The sequence below is a fragment of the Pangasianodon hypophthalmus genome, chromosome 18, assembly GCF_027358585.1.
Source record: "Pangasianodon hypophthalmus isolate fPanHyp1 chromosome 18, fPanHyp1.pri, whole genome shotgun sequence".
In the NCBI taxonomy this organism is placed as follows: domain Eukaryota; kingdom Metazoa; phylum Chordata; class Actinopteri; order Siluriformes; family Pangasiidae; genus Pangasianodon; species Pangasianodon hypophthalmus.
This window is the reverse complement of record NC_069727.1, coordinates 2236904-2255625: the sequence shown is the minus strand read 5'-3', so window position 1 is coordinate 2255625 and position 18722 is coordinate 2236904. Positions and strand designations below refer to the sequence as shown.

The 18722-nt window shown below is 41.8% G+C and overlaps 1 protein-coding gene across 2 annotated transcripts in view; it reads right to left on the bottom strand.

Moving 5' to 3' along the window:
- Positions 1-18722, bottom strand: part of magi2a (membrane associated guanylate kinase, WW and PDZ domain containing 2a) — a 145516-nt gene continuing 126794 nt past the window's right edge. The window contains exons 17-23 of one of the 2 annotated variants that reach the window (XM_034313162.2): positions 17908-18168; positions 16478-16663; positions 16169-16385; positions 15760-15949; positions 13426-13569; positions 10246-10384; positions 1-5737 (exon numbers count right to left, since the gene is read on the bottom strand). In XM_034313162.2, coding sequence (XP_034169053.2) covers positions 5148-5737; positions 10246-10384; positions 13426-13569; positions 15760-15949; positions 16169-16385; positions 16478-16663; positions 17908-18168 — 1727 coding nt within the window. In that variant the 3' untranslated portion in view covers positions 1-5147. Of the gene's footprint in view, positions 5741-10245; positions 10385-13425; positions 13570-15759; positions 15950-16168; positions 16386-16477; positions 16664-17907; positions 18169-18722 lie in introns of both variants that reach the window. The other variant, XM_034313166.2, reaches the window with a different exon arrangement.

Here is an 18722-nt window from a genome sequence, read left to right as displayed (position 1 = left end):
GTTCATTTTCCTCCCGGAGATGCAGAGGATCAGGACACAGACTCTGAGAAAGAAGAACTGAGTGATTCATCACAGGGACTCATCACAGGGACTCATCACAGAGACTCATCACAGAGAATCATCACAGGGACTCATCACAGAGACTCCTCACAGAGACTCATCACAGGGACTCATCACAGAGACTCATCACAGAGAATCATCACAGGGACTCAACACAGAGACTCCTCACAGAGAATCATCACAGAGAATCATCACAGGGACTCATCACAGAGACTTATAACAGGGACTCCTCACAGAGACTCATCACAGAGACTCATCACAGAGAATCATCACAGAGACTCATCACAGGGACTCATCACAGAGACTCATCACAGGGACTCATCACAGGGACTCATCACAGAGAATCATCACAGAGACTCATCACAGGGACTTATAACAGGGACTCATCACAGAGACTCCTCACAGGGACTCCTCACAGGGACTCCTCACAGAGACTCATCACAGAGACTCCTCACAGAGACTCATCACAGAGACTCATCACAGAGACTCATCACAGAGACTTATAACAGAGAATCATCACAGAGACTCATCACAGAGACTCATCACAGAGACTCATCACAGAGAATCATCACAGAGACTCATCACAGAGACTCATCACAGAGACTCATCACAGAGAATCATCACAGGGACTCATCACAGAGACTCCTCACAGGGACTCATCACAGAGACTCCTCACAGGGACTCCTCACAGAGACTCATCACAGAGACTCATCACAGAGACTCCTCACAGAGACTCATCACAGAGACTCCTCACAGAGACTCCTCACAGAGACTTATAACAGAGAATCATCACAGGGACTCATCACAGAGACTCCTCACAGAGACTCATCACAGAGAATCATCACAGGGACTCATCACAGAGACTTATAACAGGGACTCCTCACAGAGACTCCTCACAGAGACTCATCACAGGGACTCATCACAGAGACTCATCACAGAGAATCATCACAGAGACTCCTCACAGAGACTCATCACAGAGACTCATCACAGAGACTCATCACAGAGAATCAACACAGAGACTCATCACAGAGACTCATCACAGGGACTTATAACAGGGACTCATCACAGGGACTCATCACAGAGAATCATCACAGGGACTCATCACAGAGACTTATAACAGGGACTCCTCACAGAGACTCCTCACAGAGACTCATCACAGGGACTCATCACAGAGACTCCTCACAGAGACTCCTCACAGAGACTCATCACAGAGACTCATCACAGAGACTCATCACAGAGAATCAACACAGAGACTCTTCATAGAGACTCATCACAGGGACTTATAACAGGGACTCATCACAGAGACTTATAACAGGGACTCATCACAGAGACTTATAACAGGGACTCATCACAGAGACTTATAACAGAGACTCATCACAGGGACTCATCACAGGAAGGCAGGTTTGAGACAGCAAAATTTAATTCATTCAATATTTAAGAGCCTGAGTTGCTCCACAAGGGGGCACTAAAGCAAACAGCGTTACTAAAAAATCCTTCAGTCATGTATAACTGGTGAAACTTCCATTTATAGATCTGGGCATGGTAAATAATAATAATAATAATAATAATAATAATAATAATAATAATAATAATAGTTAATAGTAATAATAGCATAAATACTATTCTGCATTTGAGGCATGTTGCCAGATGTACAGCAGATACTCCAAATCGATAACAGATTTTAAAAATATGTGTGTAATCCTTGTTATTGTGATGTTTACTGTAAGGAGGCGTTTATTTTGCATTAATGGAAGGAGTCTCCAGTGTCAGAAGTTTTCCAGCATCTTCAGGACAGAGGAGTTTACGGTTTCTCAGTAACAAAAAAACGACAAGCTGTATTTTTTTTGTCTTATTAACTGAACAAGAGAGAGAAAGAAGAGAGGCTGGTGAAGGAGCGACTGCTTACAGCTGCTGTAACGTAAGTGAGAACAGATACTTGCTTTGAATGTAACAGTAAATGGATAAAAATGTATGAAATGTCATTCTTTAATGAATTGAAAAACTGTCATTGTTGGCAAGCTGCTGTGGTAGAAGAGGAATAAAACACGTGAAGGAATAAAACACGTGGGAAAAGAATCAGCTTCAGGGTGTAACAGTGACTCTGCTTCCTCACTCCACCCTGTCACTGATTATTTTCCTACAACAGCACAACACACACAGTGGCACAGTGTTTATCCATTACAGAGTAAAACTATTACCAAAGTCTTTTTTTGCTATCACGTGTATTTATATAAATTTGTAGCTATTTGGCTGCTGGATTGTAAAGTGAGACGTTGATGTTAAGTGGAGCTTCACATCAACCATCACGTTAAACCGGTTAAAACTAGTCGATTTCTCTTCGCTGCTTTAGATTTCTCTCTGATCTGATTTTAACCTCAAAATCCTGATTTGTCCTCGAGCTCAACTTCCCTCTTCCAACTTCAACTGTCTCCAGCACTGATGCATAAAGGTGTGTGTTTGTGTAAGATGACGTGATACACACTGCTACATTGCACTGATGGTTTTGTGAAAAGCTTTACCGTGACGTCGGAGAAGGATTTCTCTGAAGCATACAGTCCTTAAAAAATCCAAAATAATAAAAATAAAGCAAGAGATCTTAAAGGAAACATTACAGCACAAGAACACATTTTTGCATTTTTTCTCAGATCTACCGTTCGGAGTGTTAGACGCTCGTCTCCTGCTCGAGAGAACGCTGATAAATCAGAAATAGATGGAAAATAGATGTAAAAAAAAGTGAGAAATTTGTTGTTTCTATAATTCAATAAATCTCTGGATAAATTGTTTTTTTTTTCCCACTAGCTTTACACACCTCACTCATACGTACATTTTTACCACAGATCGTTTCATAGGCACTCTTATTTTATACATAATAAGATATACAGTATTTCAGTATATCCATAGAATTTATAGTTATTTATTTATTTATTGAAAATAATTTTTTGGTCTTTATTTTATTACCCCACAATCAAACCAGTCATATCATAAGACATTTTGCATATTTAAGAAAATAAATTACGGGGGGAAAAAAATGCATATTTTTTCTTAAAGTCAAGTAACCACAAAAACACAGTACTTCATTGTTAAATGACATTTATGGAATACATTTTTAAAATAAAATAATTTTAATAGATTTTGTTGTTATTTATTAACTGCAAAATAAAGGTGCGACATCATCAATTCATTCACTATATAATTCTATAATTCTTTTATATATAAATGTGTGTGTGTGTGTGTGGTATTTCTGTATTTTGTAGTTTTTCTGTATATGAAAATAGAAACTCAGATAATAACGTAATATTCTGTAGGAGCTGGAATTTCAGAAATCCCGCCTTCCTGTGAAAATAAAGATCTGTTTATAATGCACACATTTGTCCGAGTTAAGGAACGTTGATAAGGAAATTTATGGTATCAGCAAAAAAAGCACCTTTTCCCGTTGATTTCCGTAGGAACAGTGCGTGAAAATGACGTTATGTCTGTTTAAGTTCACTAGAATTGACAGAAAATCGCTCACAGCCAATCAGAGTTCGTTGGGGGCGGGGCTGTTCTAAAAACATCTGCTGTAATTTGGTCTCGTTTATCATATTGGATACGAACGAATTAATTCGTACGTCATTCGCCAGAGCATTTTATGCCAAAAATGAAAATGCAGTTTGTTTGGAAATTGTTCGTATCCTACGTTACGTAAATTACCATATAAGGAGACTCACTAATGAGAACCTCGACTGATCGGTGAGTTACTGCGATTTTATATATACGAATTACTCAAGTTTAAATCCATAAATTAAGACAAATAAGTCAATCAGGACAAAAGTAATGGCACCCTATAAAAGGAGGAAGAGATAGTGTGTGTCTGTGATACTGGAATATTTAGCACACGTCAAGCTTAGGAGTCACTCTTGCACCATTTAGTCGCCATTTCATGCTCTATTTACCTTTTATGGAATTGTGTGGGCGTGGCTAAATGTAAATGCCTTGAACACACTTGGTAATTTACAGCTGACTGGCATTTGATCAACATATGCATGTGAGTACGAAGAAAATCAGCGAAACTTGTAAATGTGGTGAGAATTTTCAGTTTGTCGTATTAAAAAAAAACCTTTTACACCGAACTTTAATAAATGCCTGATAAATGAGGCCGGATGTTATTAGAACCTTTTCAGACAACCATCTTTTTTTTTTTAAATATTCTCAGAACACACACAAAAAAATGACAAATTAACATTCTTGTAAATCAGAAGTTAACCTTTTGCTGATGTATGGAACCCAGCTGAGAAAGTATTTTCAGCATTAGCACTGCAATTTAGTTCGTAAATATTCTCCAATTCTCGTACCTGAAGCGTAAAAAAGAGTCCGAGTTAACGGCTGAGGGAAAACGGCAGACGGGAGCAGGAGACCAATCAGACGGCTCCGAGGAGGAAGCGTAGCGGAGGTTGTGTTGTTGAGAGTGAAACAGGGGTGAGTGTATTTACACTGTGGCATGTCATATATCTCTTTTTCTTTATAATATAATATAATATATGTATTTCTCTAATCATCCGTGTGTTTATTAGATATCTGCAGTTTATTTTATTTAAGGCAGAACACATGGGAATACACTCCTGCATTACGTCCTTCATCCTTCATCTGTCGTCTTCTTCATTAAAATAGAATACATTCCTTCGTGTGTATAAATCCCGCCGTGGCTCTGATGCATGTAAGAGTTCGCGTTTTAGTGTTTCTCCTCCCACGCCACACACATCCATCATCATCGTTATTTTTTTCTTAACTGAGGAAAAATACTTCCAGTTTTTAAGGTGGTGGGTGTCATGTCTCTTTAAAAGAATAATTTAGAAGTAAAATATAACTTAAAAATGCCTGTCTGTCTGTGAAGGCGTGAGAACTTGGGGGTTGTGGGAGACGGATTTGGGATCTTCGTGGAACTGAAATCCAGGATTTCAGAGCAAATCAATTAAAACTGAATCGACTTTGTTCATCCACAGAAGGGCAAGAGGTTTTTTGGGGGGCATATCGATCATCACTTCAGGGCTGAGTGAGCTAATCGAAGCTAATCGAAGCTTAACGTGTGTGTGTGTGTGTGTATGTGTGTTTTATCTGCTGATGGTGGACGAGGCTGAACGCAGGCTGCTCGGGAGTTTATCCGATCCGGGGATTTTCCACGGCCCTGGGGACACGGTTGCCTTCCTGCTTGCCATATTGCTGGTGTTCTTGGACGTCTTTCTCTCCCCCGTCCCCCTGTCTGGCTCTCGAGCCTGACCTTTGACCTGCTGCATGATTCCGACGCCCTCCACGCTGCCCCCGTTGACCTCGGCGTCGCCTCGCAGGGGTTTAGGCAGGTCTCGTTTCCGCTCTTTGGATCGGCTCTTGTTGGATTCTGCTTTCGCGTCGTCTGAGCGATTCTGGTGCCCCTTGTTCCCGCCGGAGCTTCGGCGTCTGGCTCTGCTGCCCTCCCGGTGCCGGTTCTGCCCCCTGCTGGACCCCGCGCCCGCCTTCTCCGCCGCTTTAAGACCCTGGTGGCAGTTTTCGGGGGGTTCCGTATCGATCAGCGGCGTGTGAGGTGGCTCTGTAGATGGGTTCACATGGGATGACGGCGATGGGTTAGTTAAGCTCTCGAGGGGCGGAGCTACTTCCGACACGCTTGAGGAGGCTGTAGGGTTAGGATCCCAGGGGGCGGAGCTATCTGCTGGGGAAACATGAACGCGAATAAATAATCGCAACACACACACACACAATAATAAGAGTGAACTGTATATCACAAAGTACTAGTTACACTCCACCGCACAGCACACTGATCTGATTCCAAACCTGCCCACTCTGAAGAGGACTCGTACGTGATCCTTCTCGAGGGGTCGGATGTATATGTGGATGTATATTTTTAATGTAGTCCTTTCACAAATCACTTGTCTAAGGTAGAAACTGGAGTGTGTGTGTCTACAGTAACTGATGTGTGCTGGGGGGGGGGGAAGCTGCCACTCCTCTGTTTGTAGACAGTAGAAAATTTTACATGCACTTTCTTCTTATTCTGTTAAAAAGATGTTACAGACTGTGATAAGAAATAAGAAAGTGTGCGTGTAAACATACAGCTTAACTAAAACAGATGAGCGGCTGCTTTTTCCGCCTGAGCACCTGGTGGTTACTGTAAAACCTCATACACACACACACACACACACTCACACACATATACATATGTATGTATGTATATATATAAACAATCCGGTTTGACTGGTTTTTATATGGATGTTAGATTTGACCGATTTTTGGATCATTTTAGGTTGAATATTTTCAGTGCTATCCCCAATACACCCCTTCTATCTAATGTCCATATTAAATACATGTCTAACGTTATCTAAGTGAAACACACACTTTATTTCACATTAATGAACTCAAAACACTCACGATTTACCGTGACAGAAAGCGAGGACGCCGCGTCAGTTCATCTTTCCAGCAGGAAAATAAGTCGAGATAAGAACAAAACAGTATGAATGTGAGATTGGGGGAAGGGGGCGGGGCTTACAGGGTGTCTGTTAATAATACTGTAGCGTTCAAAAAACTGTCAATCCTTCCAGATTCACGTCAACTGGCTCATGTGCTGTTTTTATTGATGGAAAAAAAGAAGACTGCAATTTCGGCGTATTTTTGAGTAAGTCATAGCTCTGATGTTAAAATGAGTAACGGTGAGTAAGTCTGCGATTCTGACATCCCGACCATGACTCTTCACAGGCTGCATACGTGTTCGAATAGAAAACGTTGGAGGATTGCATCGGAATACGTGCCAAATTATTTCTGGACACTGAAACTCAGTGAAATTTCTGTTTTTTTGGTAGAACATGTATGTAAGGAGCAGTGTGTAATATTTTATGCCCCCTGCTGGCTGTGAGGTGAATTGCAATTACGATGAAAATATTTCCAAGCCTTTAAATCTCGCTCTGATAAAACCGTAAATACTTCATGAGTTACTTTTTAAGAAGAATAAAACGAGCAGATCTGAGCAGCTCTGTTTCAGCTGAAGACTAATTTCAGAGTCAGAAAAGTTTAATCGGAAACCCTGAACAAAACCCTTTGCATATTCCAAATATTCCGAATTGTATTAAAAATAATATTAATTTAATTATATTTGTATAGCGCTTTTAACAATGGACATTTCCACAAAGCAGCTTTAGAGAAATATATAAATTCCGGATAGAAATTTTAAATGTAGGAATTTCTCCCTAATGAGCGAGCCAGAGGCGACAGTGGTGAGGAAACACTCCCTGATATTACTGTTACAGAGCTAGAAAAGCTATTTTAAACTCCGCAAACTGCAGCTTTAATAGTTTCTTCATGATTTTATTGGTGTAGAGTTTAGTTTTGTTCAAAAACTTTTGACTGGCAGTGTGTGTGTACACACACTAAATCTCTGATATCAAAATGACACTCTTCTCCACTCAGTGCACACACACACACACACACACACACAAAATCAAACTGGCACTTTTATGGATGCAGACAAACAAACGAGGCCCAGAACAATTCATTCACACAGACAAGCAAACAAATTCCCACAATTCCCGGCGTGCTCTGTGCTAGGAGCAGGTGATTTAGTGCTCCCGCTGCCTGTACAGTGTGTACGGGACAGAGATTTTTCATGGAGGCACGCTTCCTGGATTTATGTGGCCCTGGAGGGAAAAGATAGAGCAGGGCCGTAAAGGGATTTGAGCTCATGATATCCCACAATGCCCTGCAGCAGGCGGCGTCCAAGTAAGTAAGTAAGTAAAACGGTGTCAGTTACGCTCGATTGTGACCTTCTTGAGTGATATCAGCTCGAGTGAGGAGCAGGAGTAAACCCAGCGCTGTTGTCTGAAATGTATATTCTGCTATAAATACACTCAAAAGCTGTATGGAATGTCATTCAGGACCAATATTAAATACATAAATACGACACGATTCATTCATTATTAATATCGTCCCTTTAAAGGGCACACTGGAGGAGACGCATCTTAATCAGAGACATCGTCTGTCTGGAGGAGTGAGTTTTTTAGGGATAAAAAGCTGAATGAAGTTAAAGTTTCTCTGTAAGCGTAGCAGATGAGTGCTAAGTCAGATTATCCTTCACACCTTGATCATGTTTTCTTTAAATCAAATTAACACAAACATCGGAATTATTTTATTAATTCTACAAATCAAAACAGTGAATTAAAAGTGTGATAAAATCTCCTACATCCTAAACACACATTACGGTTTCGTGACCTCGATTTAGTGCCTCATGTGCACACCATTATCCGTCAGAGCATGAGAAGAAATAATAACACGTAAAATAACAGAATGAGCTGCTGAATAATGAGTGTGGAAGCCATTTTGTTCAATTAAACCAGTGATTAATGTGATCATTACAGCGAGCTCTATTCATGCAGTAATATATTAGTGATATACGAGACTCCTATTCGATTTATTTCAACCCTCGCCATCTTCTCATTTATATCTCATCATATTAATCTTTTTATTTTTCAGTTTTAATTTATCTCGATCTTTATGTTGCATCATATTACATTTGACAGAAAATAAACAACACTATTTTTGTCTTCAGTCTGTAAGTTTTTCAGGTGTAAAGGTGAGTGTTTGTGTTTAAAGGCGGTGCTCTAGAAACTCCGTCTCGGATGTTTTTACTCGAGAACAATCTGGCAACCTCGGAGGCGTGAACTACACGCAGGTGATTTTAATAATCTGAATGTGGAGCTCAGAAAATCCACTTAAGCAGCTGCGTAACCCGACTCTGAATACCAGGAACTTTCCCAGCGTAAATATTAACCTAACGTTTGGAGTTAAAGCGCTGAATCTCTTCTGAAAACAAATGCAACCATGGATCTATTAGGAAAGCAATAAAAACACCCCAAAAACAGGTAGAAAACCAAACCACTGGATTAAGCTACAAACTTGTTACACACAAAAACCTCACTCCAACACACACACACACACACACAGTGAGTCAGTGTGAGAAGTCTAGCGTTAGAAGGCATGCACTCTGTTACAAACCGTGTCTTTAGACTGGCCCATTAGGAAGAAATAGGGGGAGCCATGCGTGTCACTTTTCATGCACATGGAGAGGCTGGAAGATACCATTCCTATAAGAGGGGAAGTAACAACCTAGACCAATCATTAGGGTTAGAACAACAGCCGGAGATCAACATGTTATTCTGCAGTTAGACAGGTTAGACTGACAGACAGAGAGACAGACAGTAGGAGTTACAGTGAGAAGAAAAGAACTATACATTATACCGCTGTTATTAAATACACAGAGCATGCGTTTGATCAGAAAGAAGATGGACAGATTAAAGAACAGGTGTAAACACTGCGAGGCTCAGAAACAGGCTCATTACTGAAAATACATCTAAAATTCTAACTAAAGTATTATAGCATCTTATATAGTCTTAATTTTGTAGTATAAAGTTGCAAGAATGGCAACATTGGCGACTATTTAAATGTGATTTATTTTTCTCAAAGTAGCGTCTGTCATTTTTTAAAAAATATTTTTATTTCAATGGTTAAAAATCACAACCCAATATAAAGTAATTAGATTTATTACTGAGTTATGAGTTATTTAATAAGTTGAATGGTTTTAAATTTCAGTAAAATAAGCAGGCTTATAAATAACCTCAACTTAAATGTAATGACGAATTTGTAATAAATTTAATAATAAAAAATCTAATATTTTATATTTTATATAATATAAAAAAATAAATAAATAATAATTAAAAAAAAATAATAAATAAATAAATTTCAAATAGTTTCCAAGTTCCGATTTAAAAAAATAGCCAAAATATTATTAAAATATAAACTCTTATGAATAGCCAAAACATTACTGCACACACTCAGATAATGATAATACATACACTGTTGTATTGTGGACAAAAGAAAAAAGATGTATCGAAGAGTCCATGTTTTTTCTTTTTAAAATGTATTTATTTATTATTTTGTGTTATATGAGGACTTTTGGATTATATTTTTGGATTATAGTGTTTGCTGTCATTAATCACGGAAGATCTGTGTGTGTGTAAATCGCTCCTGTAAACACTATACACACTGCAGGATGTGCTACAGAGCAAAATAAGCTTCTGACTGTGTTAGAATTATTATTCATCATATTGAAATACATATTCTCTATGTGTGTGTGTGGGTGTGTGTGTGTGTGTGTGTGTGTGTGTGTAAACCCACCATACTCCGGTACCTGTCCCGTTCCTCTCTTCAGCAGCAGTCTCACTCTGTTTCCGCCTGACTTGATGAGCTCGATGGCGCGAGTGTGTGTCATCTCCCGTGTGCTCTCACCATTAATCTCTATGATCTGGTCTCCAACCTACACACACACACACACACACACACACACACACACACGTACACAGTGGGAGGTGAGAAAGACGCTGACAGGAACATAGGCCATGGGCTAACAAGCATGTGTATGTTTTGAAAAATACTTTAGAGCTAGTGTGTGGTGCGTGCGTGTGTGTGTGTGCGTGTGTGTGTGTGTGTGTGTTCACTGAACTGTATTGATAAAACCCTTGCTCTGATAAACAACAGTGTGTGGGATTTAATTGTCATTACATAAACTGTATTATTTAAATCAGCAGTGAATCTTATTGACTTTTTAAAAGTTAAAATGCAAACTTTGTGTATTCATTTTTATCTTTTATATTCACTAAACAGCCTCAATATCACGTTTTTTTATTACGATTTTTGTGATGTCATAACCGGTATCATTACCTATCAGTAACTCTTTAACTACAATAACTTATAGGATAGTTGAATAACTAGCTTAGTAATGAAACGATCACTTTTCTAAAAATAAAAGTAAGAAACTATGCTTGTGTATTTTGTAAAGACACACACGAGTGTTTGTTATGTATCAGTATAATCAGCGGCGTCAGGCAGGCGAGGACGTCAGAGCTGATTAGCTGCAGCTACGTCTCCTTACTGTCAGCGAGCGGATGAATCATGGCCTCCGTGGTGGTGTGAGAGCAGGAGAATACCGATCAGCATCCTAATTAAAGACGAGTTATACAATGAACCTGTCCTTTATGCAGCAGTCGCTCACAGTCAAGATATTAAACTTGCATAAACACAGGACTAGATGGAAATGTGGGCGTGTCTTTGAGTGCATATATGGAAATGAGAACATATCTGAGTGGGTGTATGTTGAAAGCCATAGATGGAAATGTGGGCGTGTCTTTGAGTGTATATATGGAAATGAGAACAGATCTGAACAGGAGTTGCTTTAAGACCATAAATGGAAATGTGGGCGTGTCTTTGAGTGCATATATGGAAATGAGAACAGATCTGAGTGGGTGTATGTTGAAAGCCATAGATGGAAATGTGGGTGTGTCTTTGAGTGCATATATGGAAATGAGAACAGATCTGAGTGGGTGTATATTGAAAGCCACAGATGGAAATGTGGGCGTGTCTTTAAGTGCATATATGGAAATGAGAGGAGATCTGAATAGGCATGTCTTTAAGACCATAGATGGCTATACGGACAGATCTTTACACGCATATACAGTATAGCATGAGCACAGATCTGAATGGGCGGGGCTTTAAGTCTATAAATGGACATGTGGGTATGTTTTCAAGTACACACATGGAAATGAAAACAGCTCTGGGTGGGCGGGGCTTCAAGTCCATAGAAGGAAATGTTAGCATGGCTTTGAGTACATATATGTAAATGAGAGCAGATCTGAGTGGGCGGGGCTTTAAGTCCATAAATGGAAATGTAGGCATGTCTCTGAGTGCATACATGGAAAGGAGAACAGGTGCGAGTGGGCGGGGCTTTAAGTCCATAGATGGAAATGTGGGTGTGATTATGCCACGAACTACTCCTCCAGTATTTCCAGTGCTTTATAACAGTATAATGTTTAATGTCACTCTAATTTCCTTTTGTTTTAAAGCTTTCTTCTTCCTGCATGCTCACTGTAATTTGTCACACAGGATCAGATTAGCGCTGCAGGGTCTGCTCCAGGCTCGTCTGTCTCTCACACACACACACACACACACACTCAGTGTCTGTGGCTGATGTAGTTTCCTGTCGATACTGTGAGATAAATGAGATCCACTCCATTTAAAGAGCTCTTAATGAGCACTAACGAGCAGGCTGCTTGTCCTGAGCTCCATCTTCCTCGTTTGTTACTTTAATGGATTTTACGCAGTTTCCCTCGCACACGGATCACACAGAGCTCAACAGTCATCAAAACGCTATTTATTTTTGCCATAGAGAATGCGATTTTTAATGATAACATTGATTTACCATGAGGTACAAGATCGTTAAAAGATGGTTATATACACTTCCAAAGAACTTAAAAACAGCATTTAATTGCTGAAGTCTCGCTTCAGGACTACATCACCCACAATCCCAAAGCCAATCCCACCAATCAGAGATCTCTGCCATGGAAACAGGGCATGGGAATCCATCTCACGCCACCTTACGTTTTGAGATTGGGCCGCCATTTTGTTAACGAGGTCAGTTTGTGAACACGGAGTGTGTTTCTATCATACACAATATGCATCACGATGTACAGTACAGTACAGCATGTTGCTCATAAACTGCCAGCGATACAGCAGTGTTGCATTAAAAATATTATAAAAAAATATTATACATAATACATTATTAATTAATAAACTAATTAACAATAGACTTATTTTTATATTCAAAGGAAACATTTTATTAATAAAAAAACACTGAAAAACAGTAAAACAAAATGTAAACAGAAAATTTTAACATTACATCAGCTGCTTCTAGTCAGTTTATAATTATTGAAAAAATATTTTTTAAAAATTTAATAAAACATCACAATACCCACGATAGCGCAGAAAAGTGTATTCAGCTTATTGTTATTAATTATATATTATATTATTATATTATATGGTCATATTGCCCAGCGCTACTCACAACACATCATGAGAAAGATTTTTTTTTTCGTTTGTAAAACAAAAGAAGGATATAATCACGTCTTCTTGCCTTTTCTCTCATTTTTCTTTTCTTTTCTTTTTTTTTTTTTTGCTTTACAATAAATTTCATGAAGAAGTTTCATTAAACTCTTTACTATCAATAAACCAAATGGGAAACTGACTTCCAGAAACAAAGCCTGTTTATGTGTGAAAGGAGAGAAATGTTGCTGTGGGAGACTCGTTTCTGATTAATGTTTTAATTTCATATTATTATTATTATTATTATTATTATTATTATTATTATTATTATTATTCCACATGCTAACTGTCTGATTCTATCTGATTGTGTAATGGAATAAAGTATACTGTAAAGTTAGCAGTGTTAGCACATGTAATGTGGGTGTTTAGTGATGTGTGGGGCCATCATGGCTGTGGAAGGAAACAGGAAGTGATGTCACTCACCCTCATCCTGCCGTTGCGGACGGCCGGGCCGTCGTCGGCCAATCGGAGCACGAACAGGTCCATCTTGTATTCCCGCCCACCTCGAATACTGAACCCGAAACCCTTTACACTCTTCTCCAACTCCACAGTGAAGAAATCAAAATTCTACACACACACACACACACAAACATACACACCACACACACACACAACACACACAATCACATACATACACGCCACACACACACACACAACACACACAATCACATACATACACGCCACACACACACACACACACACACACACACACACACACACACATATACATACATAGACAAACACGCCACACACACACAATCACATACACACAGTGATGCATTTAAAGTCCACCACTTCATGGATCTCTGGTGTGTCTACCTGTGTGTGTGTGTGTCTGTCTGTCTGTGTTTACCTGTGTGTGTCTGTACTCGGTGATGGTGTAGGAGCGTGGGTCAGTGTGTCTGTAGTCCAGCAGTGGTGTGTGTGTGTGTGTGTGTTTACCTGTGTGTGTCTGTACTCGGTGATGGTGTAGGAGCGTGGGTCAGTGTGTCTGTAGTCCAGCAGTGGTGTGTGTGTGTGTGTGTGTGTGTGTGTGTGTTTACCTGTGTGTGTCTGTACTCGGTGATGGTGTAGGAGCGTGGGTCAGTGTGTCTGTAGTCCAGCAGTGGTGTGTGTGTGTGTGTGTGTGTGTGTGTGTGTGTTTACCTGTGTGTGTCTGTACTCGGTGATGGTGTAGGAGCGTGGGTCAGTGTGTCTGTAGTCCAGCAGTGGTGTGTGTGTGTGTGTGTGTGTGTGTGTGTGTGTTTACCTGTGTGTGTCTGTACTCGGTGATGGTGTAGGAGCGTGGGTCAGTGTGTCTGTAGTCCAGCAGTGGTGTGTGTGTGTGTGTGTGTGTGTGTGTTTACCTGTGTGTGTCTGTACTCGGTGATGGTGTAGGAGCGTGGGTCAGTGTGTCTGTAGTCCAGCAGTGGTGTGTGTGTGTGTGTGTTTACCTGTGTGTGTCTGTACTCGGTGATGGTGTAGGAGCGTGGGTCAGTGTGTCTGTAGTCCAGCAGTGGTGTGTGTGTGTGTGTGTGTGTTTACCTGTGTGTGTCTGTACTCAGTGATGGTGTAGGAGCGTGGGTCAGTGTGTCTGTAGTCCAGCAGTGGTGTGTGTGTGTGTGTGTGTGTGTGTGTTTACCTGTGTGTGTCTGTACTCGGTGATGGTGTAGGAGCGTGGGTCAGTGTGTCTGTAGTCCAGCAGTGGTGTGTGTGTGTGTGTGTGTGTTTACCTGTGTGTGTCTGTACTCGGTGATGGTGTAGGAGCGTGGGTCAGTGTGTCTGTAGTCCAGCAGTGGTGTGTGTGTGTGTGTGTGTGTGTGTGTGTTTACCTGTGTGTGTCTGTACTCGGTGATGGTGTAGGAGCGTGGGTCAGTGTGTCTGTAGTCCAGCAGTGGTGTGTGTGTGTGTGTGTGTTTACCTGTGTGTGTCTGTACTCGGTGATGGTGTAGGAGCGTGGGTCAGTGTGTCTGTAGTCCAGCAGTGGTGTGTGTGTGTGTGTGTGTGTGTGTGTGTGTTTACCTGTGTGTGTCTGTACTCAGTGATGGTGTAGGAGCGTGGGTCAGTGTGTCTGTAGTCCAGCAGTGGTGTGTGTGTGTGTGTGTGTGTGTGTGTGTGTTTACCTGTGTGTGTCTGTACTCGGTGATGGTGTAGGAGCGTGGGTCAGTGTGTCTGTAGTCCAGCAGTGGTGTGTGTGTGTGTGTGTGTGTGTGTTTACCTGTGTGTGTCTGTACTCGGTGATGGTGTAGGAGCGTGGGTCAGTGTGTCTGTAGTCCAGCAGTGGTGTGTGTGTGTGTGTGTGTTTACCTGTGTGTGTCTGTACTCGGTGATGGTGTAGGAGCGTGGGTCAGTGTGTCTGTAGTCCAGCAGTGGTGTGTGTGTGTGTGTGTGTGTGTGTGTTTACCTGTGTGTGTCTGTACTCGGTGATGGTGTAGGAGCGTGGGTCAGTGTGTCTGTAGTCCAGCAGTGGTGTGTGTGTGTGTGTGTGTGTGTGTGTGTTTACCTGTGTGTGTCTGTACTCGGTGATGGTGTAGGAGCGTGGGTCAGTGTGTCTGTAGTCCAGCAGTGGTGTGTGTGTGTGTGTGTTTACCTGTGTGTGTCTGTACTCGGTGATGGTGTAGGAGCGTGGGTCAGTGTGTCTGTAGTCCAGCAGTGGTGTGTGTGTGTGTGTGTGTGTTTACCTGTGTGTGTCTGTACTCGGTGATGGTGTAGGAGCGTGGGTCAGTGTGTCTGTAGTCCAGCAGTGGTGTGTGTGTGTGTGTGTGTGTGTGTGTTTACCTGTGTGTGTCTGTACTCGGTGATGGTGTAGGAGCGTGGGTCAGTGTGTCTGTAGTCCAGCAGTGGTGTGTGTGTGTACTCCGCTACAGGAGGCTGTCTGTAGTCCACGGGCGGTTGGCGGTAATCAGTGAACGGAGGCTGTCGAATGTCGGGCTTCACGTCCTGACGAGCTTTGACCTCTGACCTGTACCTGCTCAGCCAATCAGAGACCAGAGATCAAACACTGAGTCGTTAAAACGGACATTTTGTATCACTTAGTCCTGTATCCTCTGAGCAGAATGTATTTATTATTAATGTATTTATGTCGATTATTACATCAGTGTTTGTATTGCTTGTAATGTTTTTCTTCCTTTATTCTTCAGTTCTTTCTTTCTTTGTGTGTGTGTGTGTGTGTGTGTGTGCGTCTCACCCGCCGTCGTGTGTGTACATCTGCACTGGGGCAGCTGCAGGCTGGGTGGGCTGGCTCTCAGGGCTCATCTGATTGGCTGGACTGGTTTGATTGACAGGGCTGGGGTGTGTGTTTGGGGGCGTGTCCATCTCAGCTTGGTTATTCTGTGCCACTGGACTTGGGTGGGCCAGAGGACTCTGTTTCTCCGAGCTAGCAGCCGAAGGAGTACTGCTCGTCTCTGAAACACACACACACACACACACACGCACACACTGTTGTCTAGAGCACTACAGTAATGTGAGGAAGGTGTATGTGTGTCATCGTTGTTACCGTCCTGCGTGACGACGCGCAGCGTGACGCTCAGTCCTGCGTCTTTAATGAGTTTAACGATGTCAGCGTGCGCCATGCTGACAATAGACTGATTATTCACCGCCAGGATCCGATCTCCCACCTTCAGCTTCCCGCTGCGCTCGGCCGGGCTGCCCTCGATGATCCGTCCGATCTTATGAGGCACCGCTGAGGGAGAGACAGAGAGAGCGAGAGAGAGAGAGAGCACACACACACACACACACACACACACACACACACTGCATGTCAGACAGTGGATGGTTATGAATTTCATCCACTTTTAGACAGACTTTCTTTTCTCTCTCATTCACTCACGTTCTCACTTTCTGTCTTCTGTTTCTTTCACTCCTTCACTCTAATTTACTTATTCTCGCTGCCTTTTTCTTTCACTCACTCTCTCTTTTCCTCACATTAACCTTCTCCCTGAGTGAGAGAATGAGTGAGTGAGTGAATGAGTGAGTGAGTGAATGAGTGAGTGAGAGAATGAGTGAGTGAGAGAATGAGTGAGTGAGTGAGTGAGTGAATCAGTAAGAGCATGAGTGAGAGGATGAGTGAGTGAGTGAATGAGTGAGTGAGAGAATGAGTGAGTGAGTGAATCAGTAAGAGCATGAATGAGAGGATGAGTGAGTGAGAGAATGAGTGAGTGAGTGAATGAGTGAGTGAGTGAATGAGTGAGTGAGAGAATGAGTGAGTGAATGAGTGAGTGAGTGAATGAGTGAGTGAGTGAGTGAATGAGTGAGTGAGAGAATGAGTGTGTGAGTGAATCAGTAAGAGCATGAGTGAGAGGATGTTAATGAATGAGTGAGTGACTGAATGTGTAAGAGGGAATGAGTGAGTGAGTGAGTGAGTGAATAAGTAAGAGAGGGAATGACTGAGTGAGTGAGGGAAGGACTAGGGACTGTGTGAGTGAAACAATGAGTGTGTGAGTGAGTGAGTGAGTGAGTGAGGGAAGTAAGGAATGAGTGAGGAACTAGATGAATGGGGGAATAAGGGGGATGAGTGAGTGAGTAAAGAAATGATTAAGTGAGGGAATGAGTGAATAAGTTAATGAGTGAGTGAATGAATAAGGGAATAAGTGAGTAAGAGGGAGGGAGAAAGACAGCCTCTCTCTCTCTCTCTCTCTCTCTCTCTCTCTCTCCTGGTCTCGGAGTAGACACAAATGAATTATTGATGGTGACAGTAAAAGGGAACAGTGCACAGTTAGTAGCTTTATGCTCCTTTACAGTAATCAGGGTAAACAGTGTGTCCCTCTGCCCCGATTCAGAGCCATCAGCACGGTGCACACAGCAATAAACCAGCGCCGAGGCGTAAATAATCACCCCCTCAATTACACCAGCTAGCAGATCACACAAACACGGGGAAGATGCGGAAATGTAAGATAAGTACAACGTTTCAGAAACCCGTCGTCTAACCTGCAGCAGCTGCTGTTTCCGGCCTGTTCAGCGAGCTGATGATGACGAATCCGAACCCTTCCGTCTCCTTGCGCTGAATGATGACATCACTGGCCTGACTGGCCGCGGTGTCCGACGGCTGCGAGGGCGTGGCGTTAGGGGCGGGGTTTTGAGGAACGCCGCCGCTGTTGGAGAAGTTTCCGGAGTTGAAGTCGCTCCGAGGGGAGCTGTGCTGGGTGGAGATGGAGCCGGGACTGCGTCCGTTCTGAGGACACGACTCACCTGAGCACGCACAGAAACACAAACACAACCCTGATCACAACCCTGATCTCACTCCAGTTCTATCATTCACTGTCTACTTATTCTCCTTCATCTCTGGTATTTTATTCCATCCTGTTTTACGGCATATTGGGCTTTTGCTGTATATTTTATGTCATGTTCCTCTCATTGAAGTTTCTCTTTGTGTTTAGATTGAATTAATCTGACCTCAGTCTGCAGCACTGAGGTTTATAACACGCTTTATGAATCTGAAATTTGACGCTCTTAATGTCTTTAATACACTTAAACTGGATCCTGCATGGCGAGCTGGAAACATTGTTCCTCTTTAAATCGAGCAGCTTTAACTAGCAGGACTGTTTTACTGACCGGATAACAAAGATAAACCTATTCTACATGAACAAACACAGAACAGTGTACTCTGCTGCTAGGTAATAAAATATTTTAACACAGCAGTGGATTGGATCTGCTTTTAAAGTTAAATCATGCTTTAAGACACATTGTCTGGATGATATGATTCTGTTGGATCTTCCCTGAATCAGTCACTCACTGTCATGTCT